Source organism: Manacus vitellinus, unplaced genomic scaffold (genome assembly GCF_001715985.3).
Source record: "Manacus vitellinus isolate BGI_N305 unplaced genomic scaffold, ASM171598v3 scaffold_23_pilon, whole genome shotgun sequence".
NCBI lineage: Eukaryota > Metazoa > Chordata > Aves > Passeriformes > Pipridae > Manacus > Manacus vitellinus.
The window spans coordinates 781,124-804,086 of NW_021939718.1; the positions used below are offsets into that span (position 1 = coordinate 781,124).

A 22,963-nucleotide genomic window follows, 5' to 3' on the forward strand; every position below is an offset into this window, starting at 1 on the left:
GATACCATATCCCACTCTGCTTTCTTCTGATGATTGAAATGCTTCCCTACCCCACAATCATGTGGCAAGTTTCCTCTTACTAGTCTACCCTTCTGAATCCATGGATTATAACATTATCTGATATGGTTTTGTACCATCCAGATACGCTTTTTCATAATTCCGCTGTCAGTCATTTTATTTGTCCCAGTAAATGGTACAATAGCTATTCAGAGGTTGCCTTGAAATCAGAAGGGTATAAATCAAAGTCTGTCTTAGGCTGAGTTCATGGTCTGGCTATTAGAGTCTGGTATTTCCAAGGACTTCTTCATGAAGAATTGATTTTTAATGATACAATTTCCCTGTTAAACTGTAATTCCAGCTGTTTTAATAGGACTGTAATTTCAACATGAGAAAAGACACTGACCAAATATTCTTTAAACCCACATGTGGCACGAACTGGTGCATTATGTTTTCCTTCTACTGTAAGAATACTAGACTTTGGTCCACAGAAACTTCCAAAACATGACTGGAAGACACCACATGAGGCCACCTTCTCCATCCTTTTGTCACAGGAGTTCTGCTAGCTTGTTGCTTCCTATTTGCTTTAGCTTGGTTTCAGCTGTTTTTTGTTTTTGTTTTTGTTTTTTTGTGGGGGAGGTTTGAATTGATTACATAATCCTGCACTAGTTTTTATGAAATGCGTAATCTTTTTTCAGACCATTTCTTCACAGAATAGCTGTTGGAACTATAAACTTCAGTGCTTTTTCAGCTCTTGTCTTTGAGCTATAGAGCAAATTATAACAAGACAATGCATGAGTCTTGTTAGGGCTTAGGGTGTCTAGGCTTTAAAATTGGTGAGAACTGCACATCAGTAGTATGAGGCATGACGATTTCAAGACAGATTAATTTCAGGCATAGACTTACAGCAATGTCACTTATGAGGGAAGTTATTTGTTTTGGGCAGAAGCAGATCTGTAACTACATGCAAAAGAATGACATTGGGCTCAAAACAGCCCTGAACAAGGTATGCTGTGAGAGGAAGTGATTTGCACTTCATATTGAAAAATATTTTCAAGAGTTTCTACCAGGTGTACAGTGCAATTCTTATTTCTGCCTCAGCTGAAATTACAGGTTTTGGTTTGTTCAACAAAAAACAAGATAAGGGTCATTTACTTTGTTGGAGTCTCTTCATCTTTTTAAGTTCTCTGTTGTTCTGCTTTTACAAGGTTTTCCCATAGCGCATTTCCTCCTACCACCCCACAGGTAGTAAAGAAGTACTGTAAAGGGGGCAGCAGTAGGATGCTGCTTTGTTGTGGGAAGTCAGGTTGCAATCTTGAATATGGAGCTTGGTCCAGAGAACCAGGGCAGAAAAACCTGCAGGACTAGGCAGGTTTTCCTGTAGAGGTCTGGACAAGGTCCTGGTAGGGGCTAAACTTGGGTTGGTGCCCTATGATCCAGGTGAAAACTGAGTATGCTGCACCATGAACCTTCTTACATCTGGCTTTGGTGTTTGGGTCATGGAGGGAGCATGCAGTCATTGACATTGGTGGGTCCTGGTCTTTGGTCTGCATGACCCAAGCTCTTGAGAAACCACCAGCCACTGTCAGAGTATGACAGGAGTAAAAATCCATCAACATACAATAACAAAGTCAAGATTAGGCTCTGAGTCATTAAAATAATGGTTCGTAAGTGTATTGAAGATGATGAAGCTGTATTATTGATTTAAATCTGTATGCACATTTAATCTTTTCATTGAACCAGACCATAATAACCAAAAGCTGCTTGAAAGTCCTGGGAAAAACAGCAATTGCTTAAACAAATTATTTGGTTTTTTCCTTATCTTGTCTAAAATTATTTGTTTTAGAAAGGAAATATGAATGTAATAAAGAAGATAAATCAGACTATTGTATTTACCATGGAAGGATGGAAGAAAAAGTTAAAAGCAAATTAAAAAACAAGTAAATAAAATATTTTTAGTGAAGAAACAACAAAATACTTCCTATGTAGTATCATTAACATTGAAATTCATTCAAGACTTTTAGTCAGGCTGAAGAGGGTAAAAATTTCAAAAACTGAAAAAAAACATTATTTAAAACATTTAAAATCATAAATATGATCATTCTAATGATGTTGAGGTGAACACTGGCCGTTGGAGTTTGAAAAATATTTGTCTTACCAGTGGCTATACTGCAATTATTCAGTATGGGGTTTGTTAAAGAATCTTTTGCTGGTCACTGTAGAGAGATCAGATACGGATCTAACAGTATTACACTATGTATATTCTTAGATGTCATATATGTGCAAGCTTTGTGTGTGTTCTGTGCAAAGTAAGGGAAGATCTTTTTTGTTACAGAGATTACCAGGAACTTGGTAAGCCACAGACTGAAGAAGGGTACTTTGGGTTTACAAGGGCCTTGTTCTGCTGAGTTTCACAGAGTTCATTGGTACATCCTGTTCTCAGATTGGAGCAGAATTTAAATTCAATCAGATCCAAAAAATCATGTACTCCTGTAGAGTCGTGGGGTAGGTATGTAGCAGAGAGTATTACTTTCCCCTGATTTGTGAAGGGATTATTTCAAGAAAAACAGACAGGAAAATGAAGCCTGCCTTCCTTTCTCTTAGTATGGAAGGACTAGCTGAAAAGTCAAGGCCTAGGCTTCAAACCCAGAGAGGCCTCTCCACTGACATCTGCTGGTGAAGGTACAATCAGTGCATCCCTACATATCTGACTGTTGTCATCTGCTTGCTCAGAGATAGCTCAGCCTTTCACTAAAACATTTTAAGGGATACTGAGTTTGGTTTTGTACTCATCTCTGGGGAGACTTTTTATCTCTCAAGCACTTCCATCTTGCTTTCTGAATTAGTCATGATTTATATTATATGTTGAGATGTATATGAATAAGCTACACAAACAAACTTTAATTCTTCTTTCAGGTTTTGACTTCACAGAAATGACACCAACAGTCACATCCAGAGAACTATAAATAAAGTTCAGATTGAACTAAAAAATGCTTCCTGTGTATTATACAGTCACATTCAATAGCCATCAGGCAGCATATGTGTGACAACCACAGACGAGAAGCTGAATGAATAGGCAAACTGGTTACCCTTCCTTCCATTTTTTTTTTTTCTGTTAAGTGAACCCTTCAAAACAAAAATTATGGCTGATTAGGCAGGGCACGAATCCGGCACTTTGCTACCATCTACAATCTATCTGCCCTGTGATAGACAATCTCCAGGATGCTGCACTGAATACAGGCATTCTGAATACCTTTCAGAATTGAAATTTCAAATGTTTTCTCTTGTTTATGATGGCCACCTGAGATACTTGATTCTTAAACCAGGCACCTACAATGGTGCCACCAAGGCTTATAAAATGCCCACTTTGGAACCCTAGCTGTATTAGATTGAAAACTATAAATCGTTTTATAGTGCATTGTTATTGTAGTAATTATGTTTTTTTTTCAACACAGAAAGAATTGTATCTTCCAGAATATTCCACCTAAGGAGTCTTTCTGCTGTGCCTTTTGCAACCAGACTTGTCTATCTCGTATTGGCCTTTTTAGCCACCAGCGTGCTTGTAACAAATGTGGGTAGAGCCCTTCCCAAATCTTTGTTCACGAAGCCCAGCCATGATGAACCACATTTACATAAGCTTTTTAACTTACTCAGTAGATCTTCTCCATATTAAAGAACTATTAGAATATTTACATAGTATTAGAGAAATATTGAAATATTTATGTAGTATTTGTCACATTTGCCTATATTAAGAGTAAAAACACATTAAGATATGAAGGTAGCAAAATCCTCCATTGATACTGCTCAATATATATTTGGAAAGTACCATGGTGGGTGTCCCATCACCACTGGAGGGGTTTGGGCCTCTCTCAAAGGCTTTTGCTGTGTTTGATTTCACATCTCACCCAAAGCAATTAATTGTTTCGGTTTTGTGCATCACAGAAGGGGGGAGGACAGGAGTATTTGTAGGATATGTGAATATAGCTGAAAGCTCAGAAATCAGTAAAGCTATTACGCATTTACGGTATTTATGCTTTAGAGCAATGCTGATGGGTAGCTTGCTGCTTTGGGACAGATTCCATCTACTTTTATTCTTGTTGGCTCCTTTTATAACTCCCCAGCCCTAACAAGAGGCAATTCTTGTATATATTGGGAATTCTGGTATATATTGGGCTTTATCCTCAATGACAGTAACATACAACTCTGTCACAATCTGGAAGGCAGTGGTCTTAATAAAATGCCTATCAACATAAACCTTGCACAAGAAATCAGAGGGAAAGTGAGATCTAGTCCAAAATAGCAGCACTTCTGAAGTTAATTAGTTAAATTAACAAAAACTAATTAATAAATAACTTTCTCAGCTGTTTGAATCAATATAAAAACCATAAATTAAATATAATAAAATAAATAAATTAACAGAAATTCATACAAATTTTAAAAAAAGTTTTTAGCACATATCAGTGAAAAGGACATGTCCCTAAATCATTTTTCCTACCATAACTGTTCCATAATTTCTTTCACATAAGCTGCCTTGGAGCTGGCTGGCCTTCCAGAAGATTCACAAAATAAAATAAATGAGGTGATGCAGTGAGCAGAGTGAATCCTAACAATGTATTTATTTCTGCATGGACATGAATATATCTGATGTAAAGGAGGAATTAATCAATAAGATATTCAGATACAGTGGCTCTATGATACAAGAAGCCCAGTTTTTGTATTTCTTACACCAAACAAAAAAATCCTACCACCATGTGATGCTTGCATAAAGCTGGCATAAAGGCTGGCAAAGAAACGGTACACTGCTGTCCACCTGATTTACTAGAACTGCAGTTGTGTGTGTCCCTCTGACCCAGTCCATATTTTAGGTTAATCTGTAATTAGGCCCAGTGTTAATGATTGTGGAACCAAGGGCTAAGTGCACAGTTCTACGACACATTCCTTTAGCAGCAAGGGCGAGTGTGCCAGCACAACTATTTGTGGAGCTGCACTGCACACTGCAAATTACTAAACACTGGAGAGTCAAAGAACAAAGTTTTGCTGTGGGGGTTTGGTTGATTTTTTTTTAACCTGTCTTCATTTCTGCAGCTGAGAGGCCAGCTGCAGAGGCAGGAGGGCAGGAATGAAATTTTAGCTTTGCTGTTATTATACCCTCTTTGCCACTGATCCTGGCTGCAAGGTTAAACCTTGTGGCTACAGACAGCTTAAGTAAAGTCACCTTCAGAGAGCTCAAAACTACATCAAAAGGACTATGAGTGAAATGACAGATGAAGCACAAAGTGGCATAAAGACATTTTTACATGTTCCTCTGCTAATCACTGCTGATCCTCAGTTAACCTTCAGAGTGGGAGCTAATATTTGAGCACAGCTATGGCTAAGTTTGGTTATAGACTGACAGTTTTTGGGAACAGAAATGGAGGTTTCTGTTTCAGCTTATCAAAGGTAAAGCTCAAACAATAGTGGATCAAGCATTTCTAATCTTCCTCTATACCCAAAAGTACCATCCCACAGTTTAGAAGTAATAAAACTAGCTAATGTGGGGCAAAGCACCTTCTCTCTGCTCTTCTAGAAATCCTCCTCAAAATGAGGAATTCTCAGTCTACTGAAATGAAGTCTGGTCTAAAAAGGGTTGAGAAGCGCCTCACACAGCAATGACAGGCGAGAGCAGCGCAGCACAAGGTATCTCAGCTGCCCATACACTTTAGCCCACTTTGAGAAGAGGTGCTTGTCTTCCAATTGCCAACGACCACCACTTCCTTGGAGCTAAGAGTGGTGCTCAAGGGCACCAACCTGATGTGGAGTGGCAAGGCATATAGAAGGAGGGGAGAGGAGGAAGAGGAGAAACTGAACCTGAGCAGATGTGGTTTCATGTGAGCACAAGCAACAAAGCAAGAGAGGAAGAAATGTGCTGCTGAGAGATCATGAGATGACCTTGTTTCAGTGCCTGCTAGCTTAACCATTATCATAAAACTCCTGTCAGACAACAGCTCAGCGAATACTTTGGCAGTATAAGCCTGTATTGCCAAACAGATTTTTAAAAAAACCTTTTCCACCACCTCATCTCTCTTTTTATTGTTTCCATGTGGTTCCCTGCCTCCCTCTCGTTGGCCATGCACTGAACTGGACTGGATAACAGGATAAAAATAATAGAACAGATTTTTAGTCACAGAAAACCTCTTTTATTTATTTATTTATTTTTTTATTTTATTTATTATTAAGTATGTGTTGAGCTACAGCTTATGTGTAAGACAATGGCTGATAAAACATCTGCTTTGCTGGTCAAAGCTGCTCTAAGCTCCACACTACTTCTTCAGTTCATGTTGTTCAAATGTTGTGTGTGGGGCTGGAACCAGATGGGACAACTGATTTGATTTAGAAATAATGGGGTTTTTTACTCCTGTAAATGGGGACACAGTTTGGTCACAGGAATAAGCACTGGGTTAAAATTGTAAGACACTATTTGAATCAGTAATGCAAACAAAAATATTTTCCTCCAAATGTGGCCTGAGGTCTCTGCTTCAAATCACATTAATACAAAAGGCTCATAAGAAATAAAATTAATAAAATATTAATAAAGAATACAAAAATAAAATTTAGGCAAGATAATAAAAAATTGGCTCTCTACACACTCCCTCTAAAATAACTGAAAACAAATTAACTAAGCATGGAGCTTGAAGACTTAGGAAGAAATAATGAAGTGCTGAATTTGTGTTGAATTATAACTACTGCTGTTACCTAGATTGTTTTTTATTACTTAAGTCTCAGTCTTCTGCAGTTTACTAATGCCAACTAACTTGCTTAAGCAGAAAACACTGTGTGATGGTGGGAGTATTAGATGTGGATGGCTTTGTATCTTATTAACTACCTATGAATTATCTGGTTTCCTTCAAAGCATTCAGGAGGGAGATAAAAAGCAAAAGGTACCTTCTTACATACCTAAAAGAAGGTTTGCAACCGTAAGCTTCTGCACCTAGCTTTGAAAGTCTTGACAAAGAAAACCTCTAACTGCTAACAAAGTAGATGTAGTCTGCAAAATGTCTAGGTAAAATTAATAGGTACAAAACAGATTTTCCTATGAAGATGGCTTGGGTTGGAAGGGATCTTAAAGCCCATTTATTTCCAATCCCCTGCCATGAGCAGGGACACCGTCCACTAGACCAGAATGTTCAGATTCTCATCCAGCCTGGCCTTGAACACTTCCAGGAATGTGGCAGCCACACCTTCTCTGGGCAACCTGTTTCAGATCCTTATCACCTTCACAGCAAAAATTTTTTTCCTAAAATCCGATACAAACCTGCCTTTTTTCATTGCCCCCTTGTCCTATCAGCCTATGCTCTTGTCAGAAGTCCCTCTCCAGCTCTCTTGTGGCCCCTTTAGGCATTGGAAGGGTCTCTAAGCTCTTCTCAGAGCCTTCTCTTCTCCAATCTGACAACCCCAGCTTTCTTAGAGTTTCCTCACAGCAGAGCTGCTCCAGCGGTCTGAACTTCTCCACGGCCTCCTCTGAAATCACTCCATGTCCTTCTTATCTCGGAGGTTGCACAATTAGAGAAGTTTTCTGCAATGCAAGTTGGCTTAGGATATTTAGCATTATGAACTTATTGAATACAAATATCCCTTTATTAGCAGCATTCTCAGTCTTCCATCCGGTTTGACTTTCCCTGGATATCACTGAAGGGAACAAGCTCCTGAAACTACGTGTGCCAGATGACTTAACCTGATAATGTCACCAGAACCTTGCTGTTGTCTCTTGTGGGGCTCAATGATATCCCCAAACATTATTCACATGATTCATGTGACCTCCTGCTTCCAATCCAGTCCATTTGTACTTCACCTGATGCCTGGTGCAGCTGGGCTTTCGCTCGTGTCTCCCAGATCTCATCTGGTATCACTGCTGTGACTCTGTGCCATGTTGACTTATCTTTCAGATTTTCATTGGAAATCAGGTTATATTGAGACCTCCTTAACTGGAGCTCATGGAACGGTGACACCATAACAACATGAACTTTGAGGTGCAAGGAGGAAAGTCACTTACCCGTCTTTAAAGCAAATATTAGGTCATCAAACTCTTGTGATTCCTCATCAGCAACCAATGAGCTGGTACTAAATCCTCCAGAAGGGTGGAAAACGTTGCCATTTTGTGGACTTTGCTTAAAGGCAGCACTAGCTTGACTAGCAGGCTGCAAGGATGCCCTCTCCCAGTCTGTAGGCACCTGCAAAGTTTAAAAAGACACAAAAATGCAGTAATCATCAAAACTATAGTACAGAAACTGAAAACTATGACCAGAGCTGAACTGAAGACAAAGAGATTTTGGAACCAGCTGTTCTGTCACTTCTGTAGTGAACCAGAAAGCTTTTTTTCTTTTCAATAAATAATACATATGTATGTATATATATTTACATACATGTAAATCAAATACAAGTCATTTAACCTTGTGTTTATTATGTCTGTCCTAGCTACAGCAAAAAATTATAAAAATATTGCTATTTCTGAACACTCACCCACAGAATGGAAAACTTTAAAGTACGGAAACTAAAGTACTGAAAGGTTTCAGCTTAATCCTCTCTTACCAGTGCCTTTGCCTCTGCACTGCCTCTCCCTTCTATAGCAACTAATCATCATTCATTTCCATTACATGATTTACAGCTGGCAACCCACCACTTCCCATGTTTATCAATATAGTATTTTAAAGTAATTTGCCGGTCTTTGAAGCTTCTAGTGATGTCTTACAGTTTTGACATCAACTTCTCCTACACTCAGTTTAAGGTGGAGCTGCACAAAATATTAGAGTTTCAGTTAACGAGTAAAGAGGTGTTTCTGCAAGTCTATCTGCTCCTTAAAATATCATGAAAAGCCAAAATGCTGAACTCTAAAAAAGTATATTTTAGGCCAAACAAAATATATTTTCTTGGTTCAATACTAATCCACTGTTTAGATGTTCAGGAACACAAAAACTTGCTGTGAAGGACTGAGAAGCTGTCCTGCTCCCTGAACTAGGGAGAAGTTGAGTAAATTTAGTGGTCTGACAGGAGGCAGCTGAGAAGCTTTAAAATCCACACAAACCTACAGTGAAGTAGGTAGAAAAACAGGCAAAACAGCTGCCACATAAGTATTTTGGTTTCCACAAAAATTATGACTAGAACAGATATATTCTCTTGAAATATTTCAATTCCATCAAGTAAGTATTTTTCCTGGAAAACCTGTTTAGCTGGAAATTTTCAACTAGCCCTCCTCCCCTCTCCTCCCCTCCCCTTCCCTCTCCTCTCTTCCCCTCCCCATCTCTCCCTTCCCCTCTCCATTTTATTCTAAATTTATTCTATTATAGTTTCCAGAAATTTTGGACATCATAATTTTGAGAAATTAATGACTTAAAGCTCATCTAAGATCTACAGTAAGCCGAAAGAATTACCCTGGTATTTTGATTTCTCATTACTTACTTTTGACAGTTTAATCAGCCTCTATAACAAACCAAAGACTCAAATAGAAAAGGGGAATTTCTTTAGATGGGGTATCAGGTAATGGTAAGTTCCAAGAATATTGCCATGGATAAAGACAACAATTTTTGTTGTTAAAATAAACTAAAAAAAAATGTTCCCCTCCCCAAAGCCAACCTTTAATAATTAGCATTTCATTCCCATATATTACACTTCAGAACTGCCACTTAAATCTCCAGGTACATTTTCAATACACAAGTTAATGACTACAGAGCACTATAGAGCACTCTTACCTCTTCCATAGCACTGATGAGGTTCTGTGTGGACTTGCTGATCTCTCCTCCTGCAGCTGGCAGACCACTGCCATGTGTGAAAAATGCTGATCCTGGAGTTGTATGCCCATTCATGTCTACAGTATAACTTGCTTTCACAGGACAGCACAGCTGGTTGTGCAAGATAAAATATACCACGAAGACATAAAGACCCTGAAACAGCGGGAGAAAAAGAACATCGGCCTGTAAAATGCAGGGAGCTTAGATCAGAGTTTTCTATGGAAAATAAGGGACATCATGACTGCCCATCAGAGATCTGAAAGTTAAAAGTAAGTTCATATCCTGAGGCCTCCAGCTAAAAAGCACATAAGCACACACACCCCTCCAAAGTATTTTAAAATGATTTTTTGGTTGAACCCACACAGTTGCAAAGCAAAGCCAAGTTCTCAACAACAACAAAACCAACTTGAGTTTCACAGTTGTCATAATAGTGAAAATGCGGTTAAAGTCTGCCTTTACAATAGGATTTGGCTGCTGGTCTGCAGCCACAATTCTTCATTTCCTTGCTGACCTGCTGGCTCTTTGCATTCTTACCCCAGTTTCAACCTCATGCAAACTGCACTGCTGCCGTCACAGATACTGAGTTGTAACTATAAATTAGATTTTCTGTGATATCCACTAATTCAACACTGTTCTTCATTTCTGATTACCACAAAGCCTCTGCTGTATGCCTCTGCAGTTCTTTAAAACTTGTTAATTTTGACCTTTAGACTGAGCCAAGAAAAGTATTATAACTATGTCTTTTGTTTGTAAAGAAATCCGGTGATTGAACTTCTCAATATGAAATCTGACTTACTTTACTTTTTAAGTTGCACTTATACTGAGGGAAAATAATCCATTCCAACTGATAAATCAACCACTTCAATAATTACTAAAGAACGGGTTACCAAAAGAGTAACAGAAAGAAGACTGCTGGATTCTTACCAATTCCTGCAATAAAATTACATTTGCAATGGTTTTTGTATTTCACATTGTCCTCTAGACCCCTGAAACCAATTGTACTAAACAGAACTATTAATTTCAAAGGTATCCATTGGCATGAAATTACTAACTGGGATTATAAATAGTAAGGAGTTTCATATAAATACATTTGTGAATTCCTAATGGAAGGAATTATGAAAATACTTGGAGACTACAAACACCCAAGATATATGCTCATTTCCAGCCAATAGAACTTCATGATACAAAGATTATTAATTTCTATTGCTAAAACTATATGATAAAACCATCTGGTCCCAGGCGACACATAACAGAGGCTAATGAGATTCAATGGGATTTTGGTCTCAGCTGTTCAAACACTGGAAAACCCTTCTACAGCTGCTATAAAGCTATACAAGCTCTGTGTGTGAAATTTTTTAACAGCAAACCACCAAAGAAAAGTGTTAAAAACAATTATTTTGAGAAAATATTTTTCCACTTTTCCAGATTATTGTTTATTTGTCATGTGGACTCAGAGCAGTTCACTGAGAGAAAATTTCTTTGTGATACATGTAAGTAAATACATTCCAAAAAACTGATGCAAACACATGTTGCCCTTAAGAGACATTAAAAAGGAACCAAAATGTCCTTTCATTCCACAAACAAATCCAAGGACTCTGATGTAGGTCAAGCATTATGGGACCAGCAAATGGATTTATTTTAATTTGTTTAATGGATATAAAAAGGCTAAAAACCTCAAGAAGAACAGATAACAGTAACGACATGGAATTCAGAGTAGCTTCTGGCAATTCAGTCTCTGAGGACCTAGCCACAAAAGTTGCACACAAATTTCAAGTGGTTTTGTGCTTTTCAAGAAAACCCATTAGCTGAAAATGCTGCACAGCTCTGTCTTTTGAAATTGCAGGAACATTGGCATACAAGGTCCATGAGAAGTCACTTTCCTGTGCAGCCTCAACTGTAGACACTCACTCTTCTAAAACAAATAAACATTAATAAAGTGCCACAATTATTTCCTTAACTCAGCCTGGTGTCCTGATTTAACTCTCTGCAGACAGGTGATGAAACAGCTCCTCTAGGTCCTTCCATAATGAGCACATGGACTCAGGGAAGTTATTTGACTGCGTAAGGACAGGAGGAATCACAGGCTGAGACAGATAACAGAAATAAAAATTTTGTTTTACTTCTTCCAGTCTTGCAAAATGTTACAGCAGTGCCTTACAAATAGAACCTTTTACCTAATAAAACAAAACATTCCTAGGTAGGCAATACATGCTCACAGGAATTGCTGCTGCGCAGAAAATTTCTTGCTTGGCTAGAAAAAGGATGGAACTTTCTTTGACCTATATTCTTACTGAAATATAGAGTCTCAAGGGGACAACGCTCTGTAGAGGTGATTTCCTTTGTACTGTCAGTGTGGTTTTGTTTGAAGTATCAAAAGGGTTTTGTGGTCTTATTGTGACAACTCTGCATCTTAGAAACCACCAAAACAGAATTGTAGGAAGTCAAAACAAGGCAAATAGTCCTGCTCAAACAGCACCGAATTCCAATGACCATACACATGAAGATGCCATGAATGAAATCATACTGATTTATATTTATTTTTGCACCAGCAGCTCCCAGGCTGTTTAATCTGAAAGATCACAGGCAGGATGCAGACACTCAGGTTGTGTCAGTGCAACCAGAGCTTTCACAGTCTCAGTGGGTTTTTTCAAAAGCCCAAATATGAGGATTGAACCATCCTTCATCATACTTTTTACACCCATAAACCATAAGGTGTTCAACCTTAAACACTGTAAAAATAGTCATAAATCACTACAAAAATAAGGTTGTTGGCATTCTCACATATGTTTATCTCAGTTTAATACATAAACAACTCTGGCCAATTTGGAACTATGGTACTTTTACAGACACGCAGATGTTGTCCTTGATGGTTGGACCAAGTATGAAATGCAGAGAGCAGTCAATTTCTGCTGACAGGTCTGCTGGTAACCTGCACACTCCAAAAGGATTGAAAGGAGGATGGTCTGGGTATGGATATTAGTAACACAGGCAATGGCATCTCTGTTAAAATTGTGGTAAATATTACTTTTTTATTCTTAAGAAGATTTCATTAAAAAATCCCAACCTAACCCCAAAATGCAAACCCCAAAATCTCAGCCTAGTGCCAGTTTGCTCTGCTGTTGCATATACAGTTGAGAGCCATTCTCCTCAGCTCACAAGTACGTACTGGGAGACCATGAGAAACTCCTGGGTCTCAGAATGAAATGACTGATTGATAACTTAAGAGCTTGACCTGGGCTCCATAAAAGCAGACTGAACAAGTAAGCTAAAGATCTATGACTCTGGAGGATTTAAGGGTAAAACTACATAAATTCTGTGCACTGGGTCCAAAACATTTAACCCCACTACATTATGATAGTAATATTAGTGAAACGTCACAAAAAAAGATAAGAGCAAAAAGAGTTACTAATGTATTTCCCATGGCGGAAGGTGAGAACTACTTCAAGAAGATAATAAGTTTGTCCCAAAGTTGGGAACATAGACAGGCAACTTACCGTTCCTCTCAGATGTGGTGCCTGCCTGAAAAAAGTTTTCAAGGCAGTGTCTGTAAAGACTGCTGGTTATTTTACTAATACATGCTAATGGAAGACAATTAAGCTCTTAATATTTCATCTCAGCAAGCTGGCCTACACATCTGCTCTTTTGTCAGGGAAATAATTATCCATATCAACCACAGCTACAATTGTCTTAAAGAAAACTCACATGCAAAAGTCCACTGGACCTTTTTGGCCAGTGAGGTGGGAACAGCCTCTTTGCTGCCCTAGGTTAGGCCTGGTAGTTCACATCACAAGAGGTATTTATGGAGAAGGCAGAGGACCATGGCAGCAGAATGAGAGATAGAGGTCTTAAGATGAAACAGGGATATTCTGACTGGATATAAAGAAATCATATTTAATGTGGGGGTAATTAAACATTGGAACAAGTTGCCCAAAGAGACTGTGGAAATTTCTCTATAGAAGAAGGGAAATACTTCCTGGTATGTGATGTGAGGGGGATTCTCCTATGCAACAGCTTGATTTATTTATTCTGAGTGACACTGTAGGAAGCTAGCAAATTCAGGACAGACTTCCACAGCTGTCAATAAAGGACAGAATACTTTTTACTTCATGAGATCCCATGCAGACGTGGAGGACTGATCCATAGAAAACCTTCATTGCACATTTGACACTCAGAGTTTCTCTGTTTCTTTGTCCTCTAACTCTGCATGTTCCAACTTACTGTGCTCACACTACAGTATGTTTAAATTTGAAAATTAACTGTGTGAATAGCAATGAGAAAGGATACAACAGACTGTAGGCAATCAACAAACTACTTCATGATCTCCCTTTTACATATGGAGAGAAAACCAAGATGACTACTGTATCTCATGATTTTATTATTGATATAATAAAGACAATCACACCAAGGCATTAGATTTTTTTTTAAAAACTAACACACATCATACTTTTCCCACAAGTATTTTAACCATGTCTGAGATACCCCACCCTGAAATTGTAAAACCTATTTTTCCAAGGATAAGTGGATTTAGATAATGTCATCTGTTTTAGAGGAATGGTATTTCTATATATAAAATTAAAGTATCTTAAAAATACTTTTGGGGAAGAAAAGTAATTTCAACACTCTACTTTAACAGTTCCTCAACCTGCTTCAGGGTATGTATTAGCACTAACAAAAATTGTGTGCACTCTACAGAGACATTCTTTAACTTCCTATTTTAATGTGGAAGTTTGGCTTGCTATCATCACATGACTGTATCATTAAAAGTTGTTTTTACAAAGGAGAATATTTTAAGTGAAACCAAGGCTTCTGAAGAAAGCTGGCATCTTGGATTAGACCACAAAAAGACCTCAGTTACCAAAAATGGTTCATCCTGATCCATAGGTCACCATGGCTACAAAATCACTATCATTTTTACAGTTACACCTTTATTGGTGCCAAATGGTTAAAAAAGCCCCAAAAATTCACAGAAAACAGGTGCCTCCGACAACAGATGAGTTGTCTATATTTGGATCAGCTTTTGAGACATGCTGGTTTATATTTTGGTTAGTTTCACTTCAGCTTTTTTAATTTTGTAAGAGTGAGATTTCATCTTATTCTCTGTCTGGACTACACTAATTTACTCTTGGCAACTAGTCCTAGGAAGCCCTTTGCTTGTCAATTTAATGGTCAAGCTGCTCCTCCCAGGCTGCTGTTGATGGCCAGGGATGCTGTTGTGGGCTTCTCTTTTCTTATGTAGTTTTCCATCTCTGGCTGTCAAAGACTGTTGTGGATTAATCCACATTTACATAATAAGTACCCCCTGCTTTTGGGAAAACTACCTGTCTGATTAATCCAGATAATTTGCATGGTTCACTACATTCCAAAGCTAGTATCTGTACAGCAAAAAATTACTCACAAAATTAAAGGAATCATATTGAAGAAATCATAATCAGAGCCATTGTACAATGTAAGATATATATTTGATGTAATTTCCCTAATAATTTTTGGATTAGCCACGGAAATGAATATTCATACATGCAATAGTATTAATAATGTGAACCATGTGGCAAACACAAAACACATAATTCTGTTTCCTTCTGCAAGGAAAGCTTTCCTTCCTTTCCTACTTCCTTTCCTTCCTTGTTTTCAGAGATAATTGTAATAAATTGCAGACATGGCATTTTTGTGCACGTTTAGATATCAAAAAGCAGTCTTTAATGTACATTTTATTTTGCTGTATCTTCTGTTGTATCTTCTTAAACCATATTTTATTTTGAGAATAGCTTGAAGATCTTTTTATTTTTATGTCAGACGTAACCTCTTAGTCACGGGATAAACCATCTTTAGCCATTCCTTAACATCTCCCACTCACGACTCTCCAATTATATAACCTTTGAAACATAAATCTGACCCTTCTGTTTAAATCTAACTTTTCTTCTTAGCATTCAAAGTGACTGTTGTAAAACCCTGTCCTTAGCAGTGCAACTCTGCCAACTGGCGATTACACTTAGTAAGTCGACTTTGAACCTGCTGTGTATCATCAAGGGTTTGCCTGTTTATTTGCCGTTAAGCACCAGTTTTCATGAAGCCATTGTAATTCTCACCAGTCCTACAGCTTATCACGGTTTCTATTGGAACATTTACTGCTTATCTGCACTTTGCTTGCTTCCTGAGGTATTTACTCCCCATTCTGCTCTGCAGGAAAAGACTTGCGTCAGTTACAGCTGAAGACCTAAAAATTCACATCAAAATAAATGTGATTGAGAACTGCAAAATTCATACCATCTTGAGAGGAAACACTTGCTGAACCAGTCAATTGCCACCACATACACACATACACAAGCACAGAAGCCACCATAACAAATGGAATGAATAAAAGTAATAATTAATATATATCATTAAATTAAGAATGCATTTTCAGGTTTTCCCTGAAATATAGTTATTTTCAGTGCTTTCTTTTTTTTTTTTTTTTAGTAAAGTTTTAATTCCACAGATACACAGGTTACAGGTATAATCTGTAATAATGAAAAGAATACTGCACTTTCCGCTTTATTAATAAGTTCTCCTAATATTAATATAACACAGGAAACTTCAGTCTAAACTGCCAAGTTTCTCTTATGCAGAACCAGCTATGCCAACACCATGCTGAATCTTGCAACTTCTAACTAAAGCCAAAGCCATAAATCTGTTTTGGCAAACTACACTCAGCTCAGATTTAGTCTACACTTGGCTAAGGCTTACCTGAAAAGTTCACACACTTTGGCACATCTTTAAAAATCAGATTTGCTTGGATACTCAGGAATCACTATAAATATTTTGCATAGCTCTCAGCACATTTGTAGCTACTCCCACACAACTATTTGTACTTCTGTTGTCAGCACTGTCAAATCAGTGATGGAAAAGGTTTTGGGGAGTTTTATTTTTTATTTTTGTAGGGGGTAGGGGTGGGTTCTTTTATTGGTTGGTTGTTGTTGTTTGTTTTAAGAGCACAGATTCAAATTTTAAGAGAGGTGTTCATCTTGAAGATGTACTGAAAATACAGAGGCTTAGCTGAACTTGCCAGATCTGCAGATTGGGCTAGAATAAGATTCTGTCACTTCCTTCCAATGTAGTCATACTGGAAATATCAAGAAAGTCCTATTTTTGTATTTCAGCTTAGCCGACAAAGAAAGTAATACTGAGTTCAAGACCAAAGGTACTAACAGTGGGACAAGTGGAGAGCAAATATGGCAGAGCCAGCATGCAGAAGCAGCTTCCAACTCTCCCCCGCACCTCTAGCTGCAACCCCTTGTTACAGACCTCTGTCAGATTCAGCAAATCTCACCAACCACATGTGGTGGCAGGAAGTCAAGAACAGTCAATAGCAGACAAACTAGACTAGCACCCCATTGTTCCCCATCTCTGCCCCATTTATTTGCCCATGGATTTTTTCCCCTCCGCCTTTTTTTTTTTCTTCCCTGCACAGGCAACAGGAACTGAAGACAGCATCCCTTGAGGTCCTCTTGTGCCTTGACCTATATGGAGGAACACTCTGGTAGGAGAAAGCAACCAGATCACATACCATGAAAAACAGACTGATGAACCTTACAGTAGAAAAGAATAAACAGGAAGACCAAACATAATAAGGTTATTTCTCAGGTTATTTTTCAGATGTATTGTCTGTAAAGACCTACAAATATCAGAGATCATGAATTTGCACATATGCTTCACAAAATTTTTCAGACATTTACTCTCATACTTGCTTTCCAGGGTAAACATTTATAACCCTATGTTTTAGCACACACCTTACAATCTACATCTACTACTGCTTTTATTTCCTTCTCAAACAGAGAAGAAAAGGTGGATGAATAAAGCCTTTGCCGCCTCTGCCTCTAGTTCAAGAGAATCCCTGACTAACAGTCTCAGACCAGATAATTCTCTAGTTATACCTGAAAGCAAGCTGAAAGCTCAAGAAGGAAGGAAGCAATTGAAAAAAATACATTCAGGCCAATCTTCCCAAACAAAAGTCAAATAAAGTGCTATTCCTGCAGCACATTATTCTTTCTATTGTTATTTTTTGTTAAAGCACTAATTTCTGTCCTATGTGTATTAATGATAAATACACAGAGATAAAAGAAACAGGGAAATAAAAGTAGGCATTGGTGGACAGAAAGAGTCAAAAGAGAGAAGCTAACTTTGTGTTTATTGCTGAACTGTTACATGGTATTACAGAAAATCTCAAACAGTTAAGTTAGAAGTTATTGTTATAACAACATTTGTCGTCCTTAAGGAATTCTTTCAGTGTCATAATCTTTCTTATGCTTACTGTTGTCTCTTTATTTCCTGTTACTCTGTGATGTCTGACAGAGAAATTGGATGGATTATTTATTTAGCTGTATTTATTTCACTGTAGTGCCATGAAAAATTGTAACATGAACTGTGAAACTTCAGAAGCCATAAATACAAGGAACTTTCAAAAAACTGTCTTGGATGGAACTGAAGGGTTGTGGATAACTGATATGATTACTTTTCATCTTCTGCTTGGGTGTTTTAGGACAAGACTGGTGGAAATAAGGTGATAGTACACTCCAGCATTCTCTGACTACTTGGAAAACCTTTTCAGGATGCTGCAGCCAATTAGAGCACTACAGACACAAAGTGCTGTAAGGAATCAAAGTCTCACCAACTTCAACCACCCGTTAGTTAAAACTGACCTCAGCAAATACCGTACAATGATTTTTTTATGCTTTTTACATCCAGAATAACAGATGGATAAATTACTACAGAAGCAATTTTACCAGATAACTGATTATCTCAGAAGTAGAGGTCTTGTATAGCAGGCTTTGCTATTAAGTGATATTCACAGGAACTGTCAGCAGTCTACACTTCCTACTTCCCTTGATTTTAATGAAAATTACTATAGATATTTACTGTCTTTCCACAGCTTCAGGGACAGCAGAACACAAGTCTTATTTATAAAGCAGGAAGCTAAAACTGTTTTGGATAGGTATACTTTTCAAGAAAGGGAAACATGGGCAAAAATGAGGATAAAGATTAGATGTCCTTCCATATCTGACAAGCAGGTGAACAAGAGTAGGTGGAGGTATAATTTGGCTCTGTCATCAAAATCATACGCTTGAGATAATGAGCTGATTTTCCTCTGCCCCTCCTTATTCCCAGTCTGTACAAGGAGAGAATAGGGAGTACCTCAAGAGACTACTTGAGATCTCTTTTCACAGGTAGTGTTTCTCAGAGTAAAATAAAAAACAAACTCATATTAAATATGGATCTGATCATAGAATGATAGAATGATAGAATGTTAGGGGGTTGGAATGGACCTTAAAGATCATCTAATCCCAGCGCCCCCTGCCATCAGCAAGGACACCTCCCATTAAACCAGGTTGCTCGAGGCCTTATCCAACCTGGCCTTGAAACTGCCAGGATTGGGTCACCCACAACCTCCCTGGACAACCTGATAGTGTCTGACCACCATCCCAGTGAAAAATTTCTTCCTAATACATAATCTAAATTTCCTCTCTTTCAATTTGTACCACTATTCCTTCTCCTGCCTTTACAGTCCCCGATGAAGAGTCCCTCTCTGGTTTCCCTATAGGCCCCCTTCAGATACTGGAAATTTGCTATGAGGGCTCCACCCAACCTTCTCTTTTCTGGGCTGAATAGCCACATCTCTATCAGCCTGTTTCCTTCACAGTGGAGGTACTCCAGTCCTCTTATCAATCTCATGTCCTCCTCTGGACTTGCTCCAACAGTTCCATGTCCTTATGTTGTGGGCATCAGAACTGCAGGCATTACTCCATGTGGGGTAAGATCTGAAGCTTTCTAGAATTTCCATTTGTGGGTTACAAGTTTTCTTTTTTTTAACAGAAAAAGTCAATGGCACGAAAATTTCTACCAGGGCTTTCTAAATAGGCTCAGACAGACTGCATTTCTAAGACAAGAACAACATTTGGGAGAGTAATAGTCTATATAACACAATATTAAAAAATATTTTATACTATATATAGTATTTAGTTCTTTATTCTGCTGATAAAACTCTAGATAGTATATCAATGCATACCAATGTGTCATCAAAGGATATATAGATACAAATATGTATTTCCAAAGTAAGCAACTGGAACATTTGATTTCCATGCTTTGGTGTATTTATTGAACTTTGCAATAATGCAGCTCTACCCATTTTCAGCAACAGCTAGTGTAAGCCATGAAATGCATATTAAAACTGGTGGCTCTCCTTGTACTTGAAAACCAAAAAGTTACTTTCCTTCTTGGAAATTCTCTCCAATGGATTAACGTCAGAAGTGACCTAAGACATGTTTGCAGCACTAAACACAAGGATTTGGATATGACCTGCTCTGTGACCCATTCCTGCTATCTGTGGAGCATTTCTTCAGAGTCAAAAATTATAGGAGCTGTTGAAGGATAAACTTTCACCCATTTTTCAAAGCAATAAACTTCTCAGCTGTTGTTTTCTTATGTTAGCATAGATTTTTCCAATTACTTAGCATGGAATAAATGTCCTTTTGAGGTTTCCCACTTTGTGTCAGGGCTGCAGATGACTTCTATTCTTTTCCAGCACCCTTGTATGGCAATAACTGCTGGCTCTGTAGGATCATGTTTTCCCATGGCAAAACCACTCAAAGTGTTTGACAGAGCTGCCTAAGCTGCATGGCAAGTCCAATGCAAGCAAATACAGACAGCTGCCAGCTCCAGAGCTGAATGGGGAGTCAAGAGGAAAGTGCATGGCTGGAAGAAGCACTTTAGTTGGGGTTTTTTTGTTTTACTCTGGTGCTTTTTGACTTCCTTTGCACTTTCCTGTTCCTAGTGGCAGCGGAGCAGCTACCAGTTCTGCAGTTTTCCCTCCACCAGTCAGAGCTGGGAAAAAGAACTCCAGCCTCGCTCCTCCACACAGTCCCAAGGCAGCACTGGCTCTGCCTGTAGAGCAGGGCCAGCATGCAGGGGTGAGCCCCACAAGCCTAGAGGTACTTACAGGTCAGATCAGGTGGGGAATCCTGACCTAACTAGGCTTCCACCTCCAGACTGTGAATGCTCAGGTGTTCACAGAAGCATTTTGGCTCCTTGTAGAAGTTAGCTGAGAAGATGAGCTGATAAGTAAGTAATGAAAAGCCTTGTAAGATGTCAAAGCAATTTCCTGAGGGAATTAGTAAGAAACTCTGAAGTGAGACAGGGAAACTTTGCCAGGCAGATGGATTTTGAAGCAATTTTATGTCAAGCAGATCAAACATAACTTTATATAAAACCCACCTATATAGGTAAGTACTGGAAGTCTGCCTGGTGTGGCAGTGTCATTTTGTGTAATTAATAATTACAGCAATTAATATAATTTAATGAATGCAGAAATCCATAGGGTGATGTTCACCACTCCATTCCAGTGAAGACAGTGGGAAGGGTAAGAACCTGGGCAGGCTTCCGCTTTCTCTGCTCCTATGCTGGGCACAGTGCCTCCACCACCAACACCAGGACAGTGGTTCTTGTTGCAGGCTCAATCAGAAAACTTCAATATAATGTAACATAATGACACTCCTGAAGCCATATAAGCCAGTTTCTCCAAGCCCTCTTTGTGTAAAACCACAGCTTCTCTTACCACACAGCTCACAGTCACTTCATGTTTCTCCTTAGGAGTCTTTCAAATCTACAACAGCCTATAAGGGTTTTGTTAAGGTGATGTCTGTGCTGTCTAAGACATAACAAATATTTTCTGGGTCACAGAATTATATTTTAATTTGTGTTTACCCATAATTATCTATAACTATATATATAAAACTGTATAACTACGTAGCTACAAAGGTAATTTAATATAGATAAAACAGGAACAGGTACAATTGTTCTCTGAAGGGACTCACCAAGAAAGGCAAGTTTTAACATTCGGATGAACTTCCACCCTAGGCATTAGCTCCACACAGACCTACCTCTGAATTCAGATATAGAGCTACTCGAGGCATATGCATTCAGTTAGTTGTAACTGAAGTCACTGCATTGGGTTAAGGTTCATGGGCAACAAATTACTAGATGCAAAACTAAGCGTAAAATTAGATGCAAAATTACATTACTAGAAGTCAAATTTGTGGCAAAGATGCTGACACAGGTCTCTTTCCTCCATTAAAAAGTATAAACACAAAATGAAAATCACACCAATATATAAATTATGGCAAAAAATGTATTTACTTTGTGTCAAAATTTAGTTATATTATGCCTCACTGCAGAAATTGAATGAATGAAGGCTGAATTGGATTTCTTTATTTTAAAGGAATCTAGCAGAAAAATGGAAATAAGTATTGATAGTAGCAATCTTTCCAAATTTTGTTGATAGCAACAGGAAAGGAATTAGACCTTATGATTTCATCTCACATATGAGTATCACACATATAGCACTTCAGCTTCCATATGCAAAGAAAATACTGTAATAAAATCCAGTATGCAAGCTGCTACTTAAAAAAACAAACAAACAAACAAACAAACAAAAAAACCCAAACCAAAACCCAAAACCAAAATAAAACCATAAAATTGTTGGTAATACATTGGCCTATGCAAGAATGTCACCCATGAAAGGCATTTTTATACTTGGCAAATGGACTCTTAGCAGGTGTAATCATTAATTACTACTAATTCTGAGAGGACCAGCAGAATCTTTTCCAAGGTTCTATTTATTCATAGTTTCTAATGGATCAATAAACCAATAATATATGGTATAGACCTGACTGTTATATTTTGCAGTGAGTTCAGTCTTTGTGGAGTGGTTGTTGTGATAACCATTGGACATTAACAGATTTTGTGCAAAAAAGCACTTACCAAAGTGCCTGTTATTTAGCAAATTTTAATCATACCTATGAAAGTGAAGAGTTTTAATACAAACCAAAATACAGCACAAACCAAAACATTACCAATCCAAAGGCCACTAAGGAAGAGGGTAGGTGGAGTCATTACCTGAGCGTGAGATAGAGGACCCAGGTCAGCAGTGGCGTGGCAGAGTAAGGTCGGTAAATTTGCTGAGCCTAAGTTTGGGAGCTTTTTCCCTCACCCTTATTCTCCCTATCTCTGCATCTCTGTTGACACTGTTATATCACTCTTGGCTCCAAAGCAGGTGGGCTATAGCCCATGTCTGTTTGAGATTATCTGTGCCATATCATGTAGCAGATGCATTTCAAATGACAGCCCCAAAATCCAGCACTCACACTTTATAGATGCACTGACATTTTTTTGGTAAAGAA

General features: G+C 38.2%; 1 protein-coding gene across 1 annotated transcript in view; it reads right to left on the minus strand.

Annotated features, from left to right (window-relative positions):
* The window catches only part of ADGRV1 (adhesion G protein-coupled receptor V1), a 263,198-nt gene that overhangs the window by 524 nt on the left and 239,711 nt on the right, over window positions 1–22,963 (minus strand). The window contains exons 91-92 of the mRNA XM_018072867.2: window positions 9,720–9,911; window positions 8,027–8,204 (exon numbers count right to left, since the gene is read on the minus strand). Of these exons, the coding sequence (XP_017928356.1) occupies window positions 8,027–8,204; window positions 9,720–9,911 (370 nt within the window). The remainder of the gene's footprint in view (window positions 1–8,026; window positions 8,205–9,719; window positions 9,912–22,963) is intronic.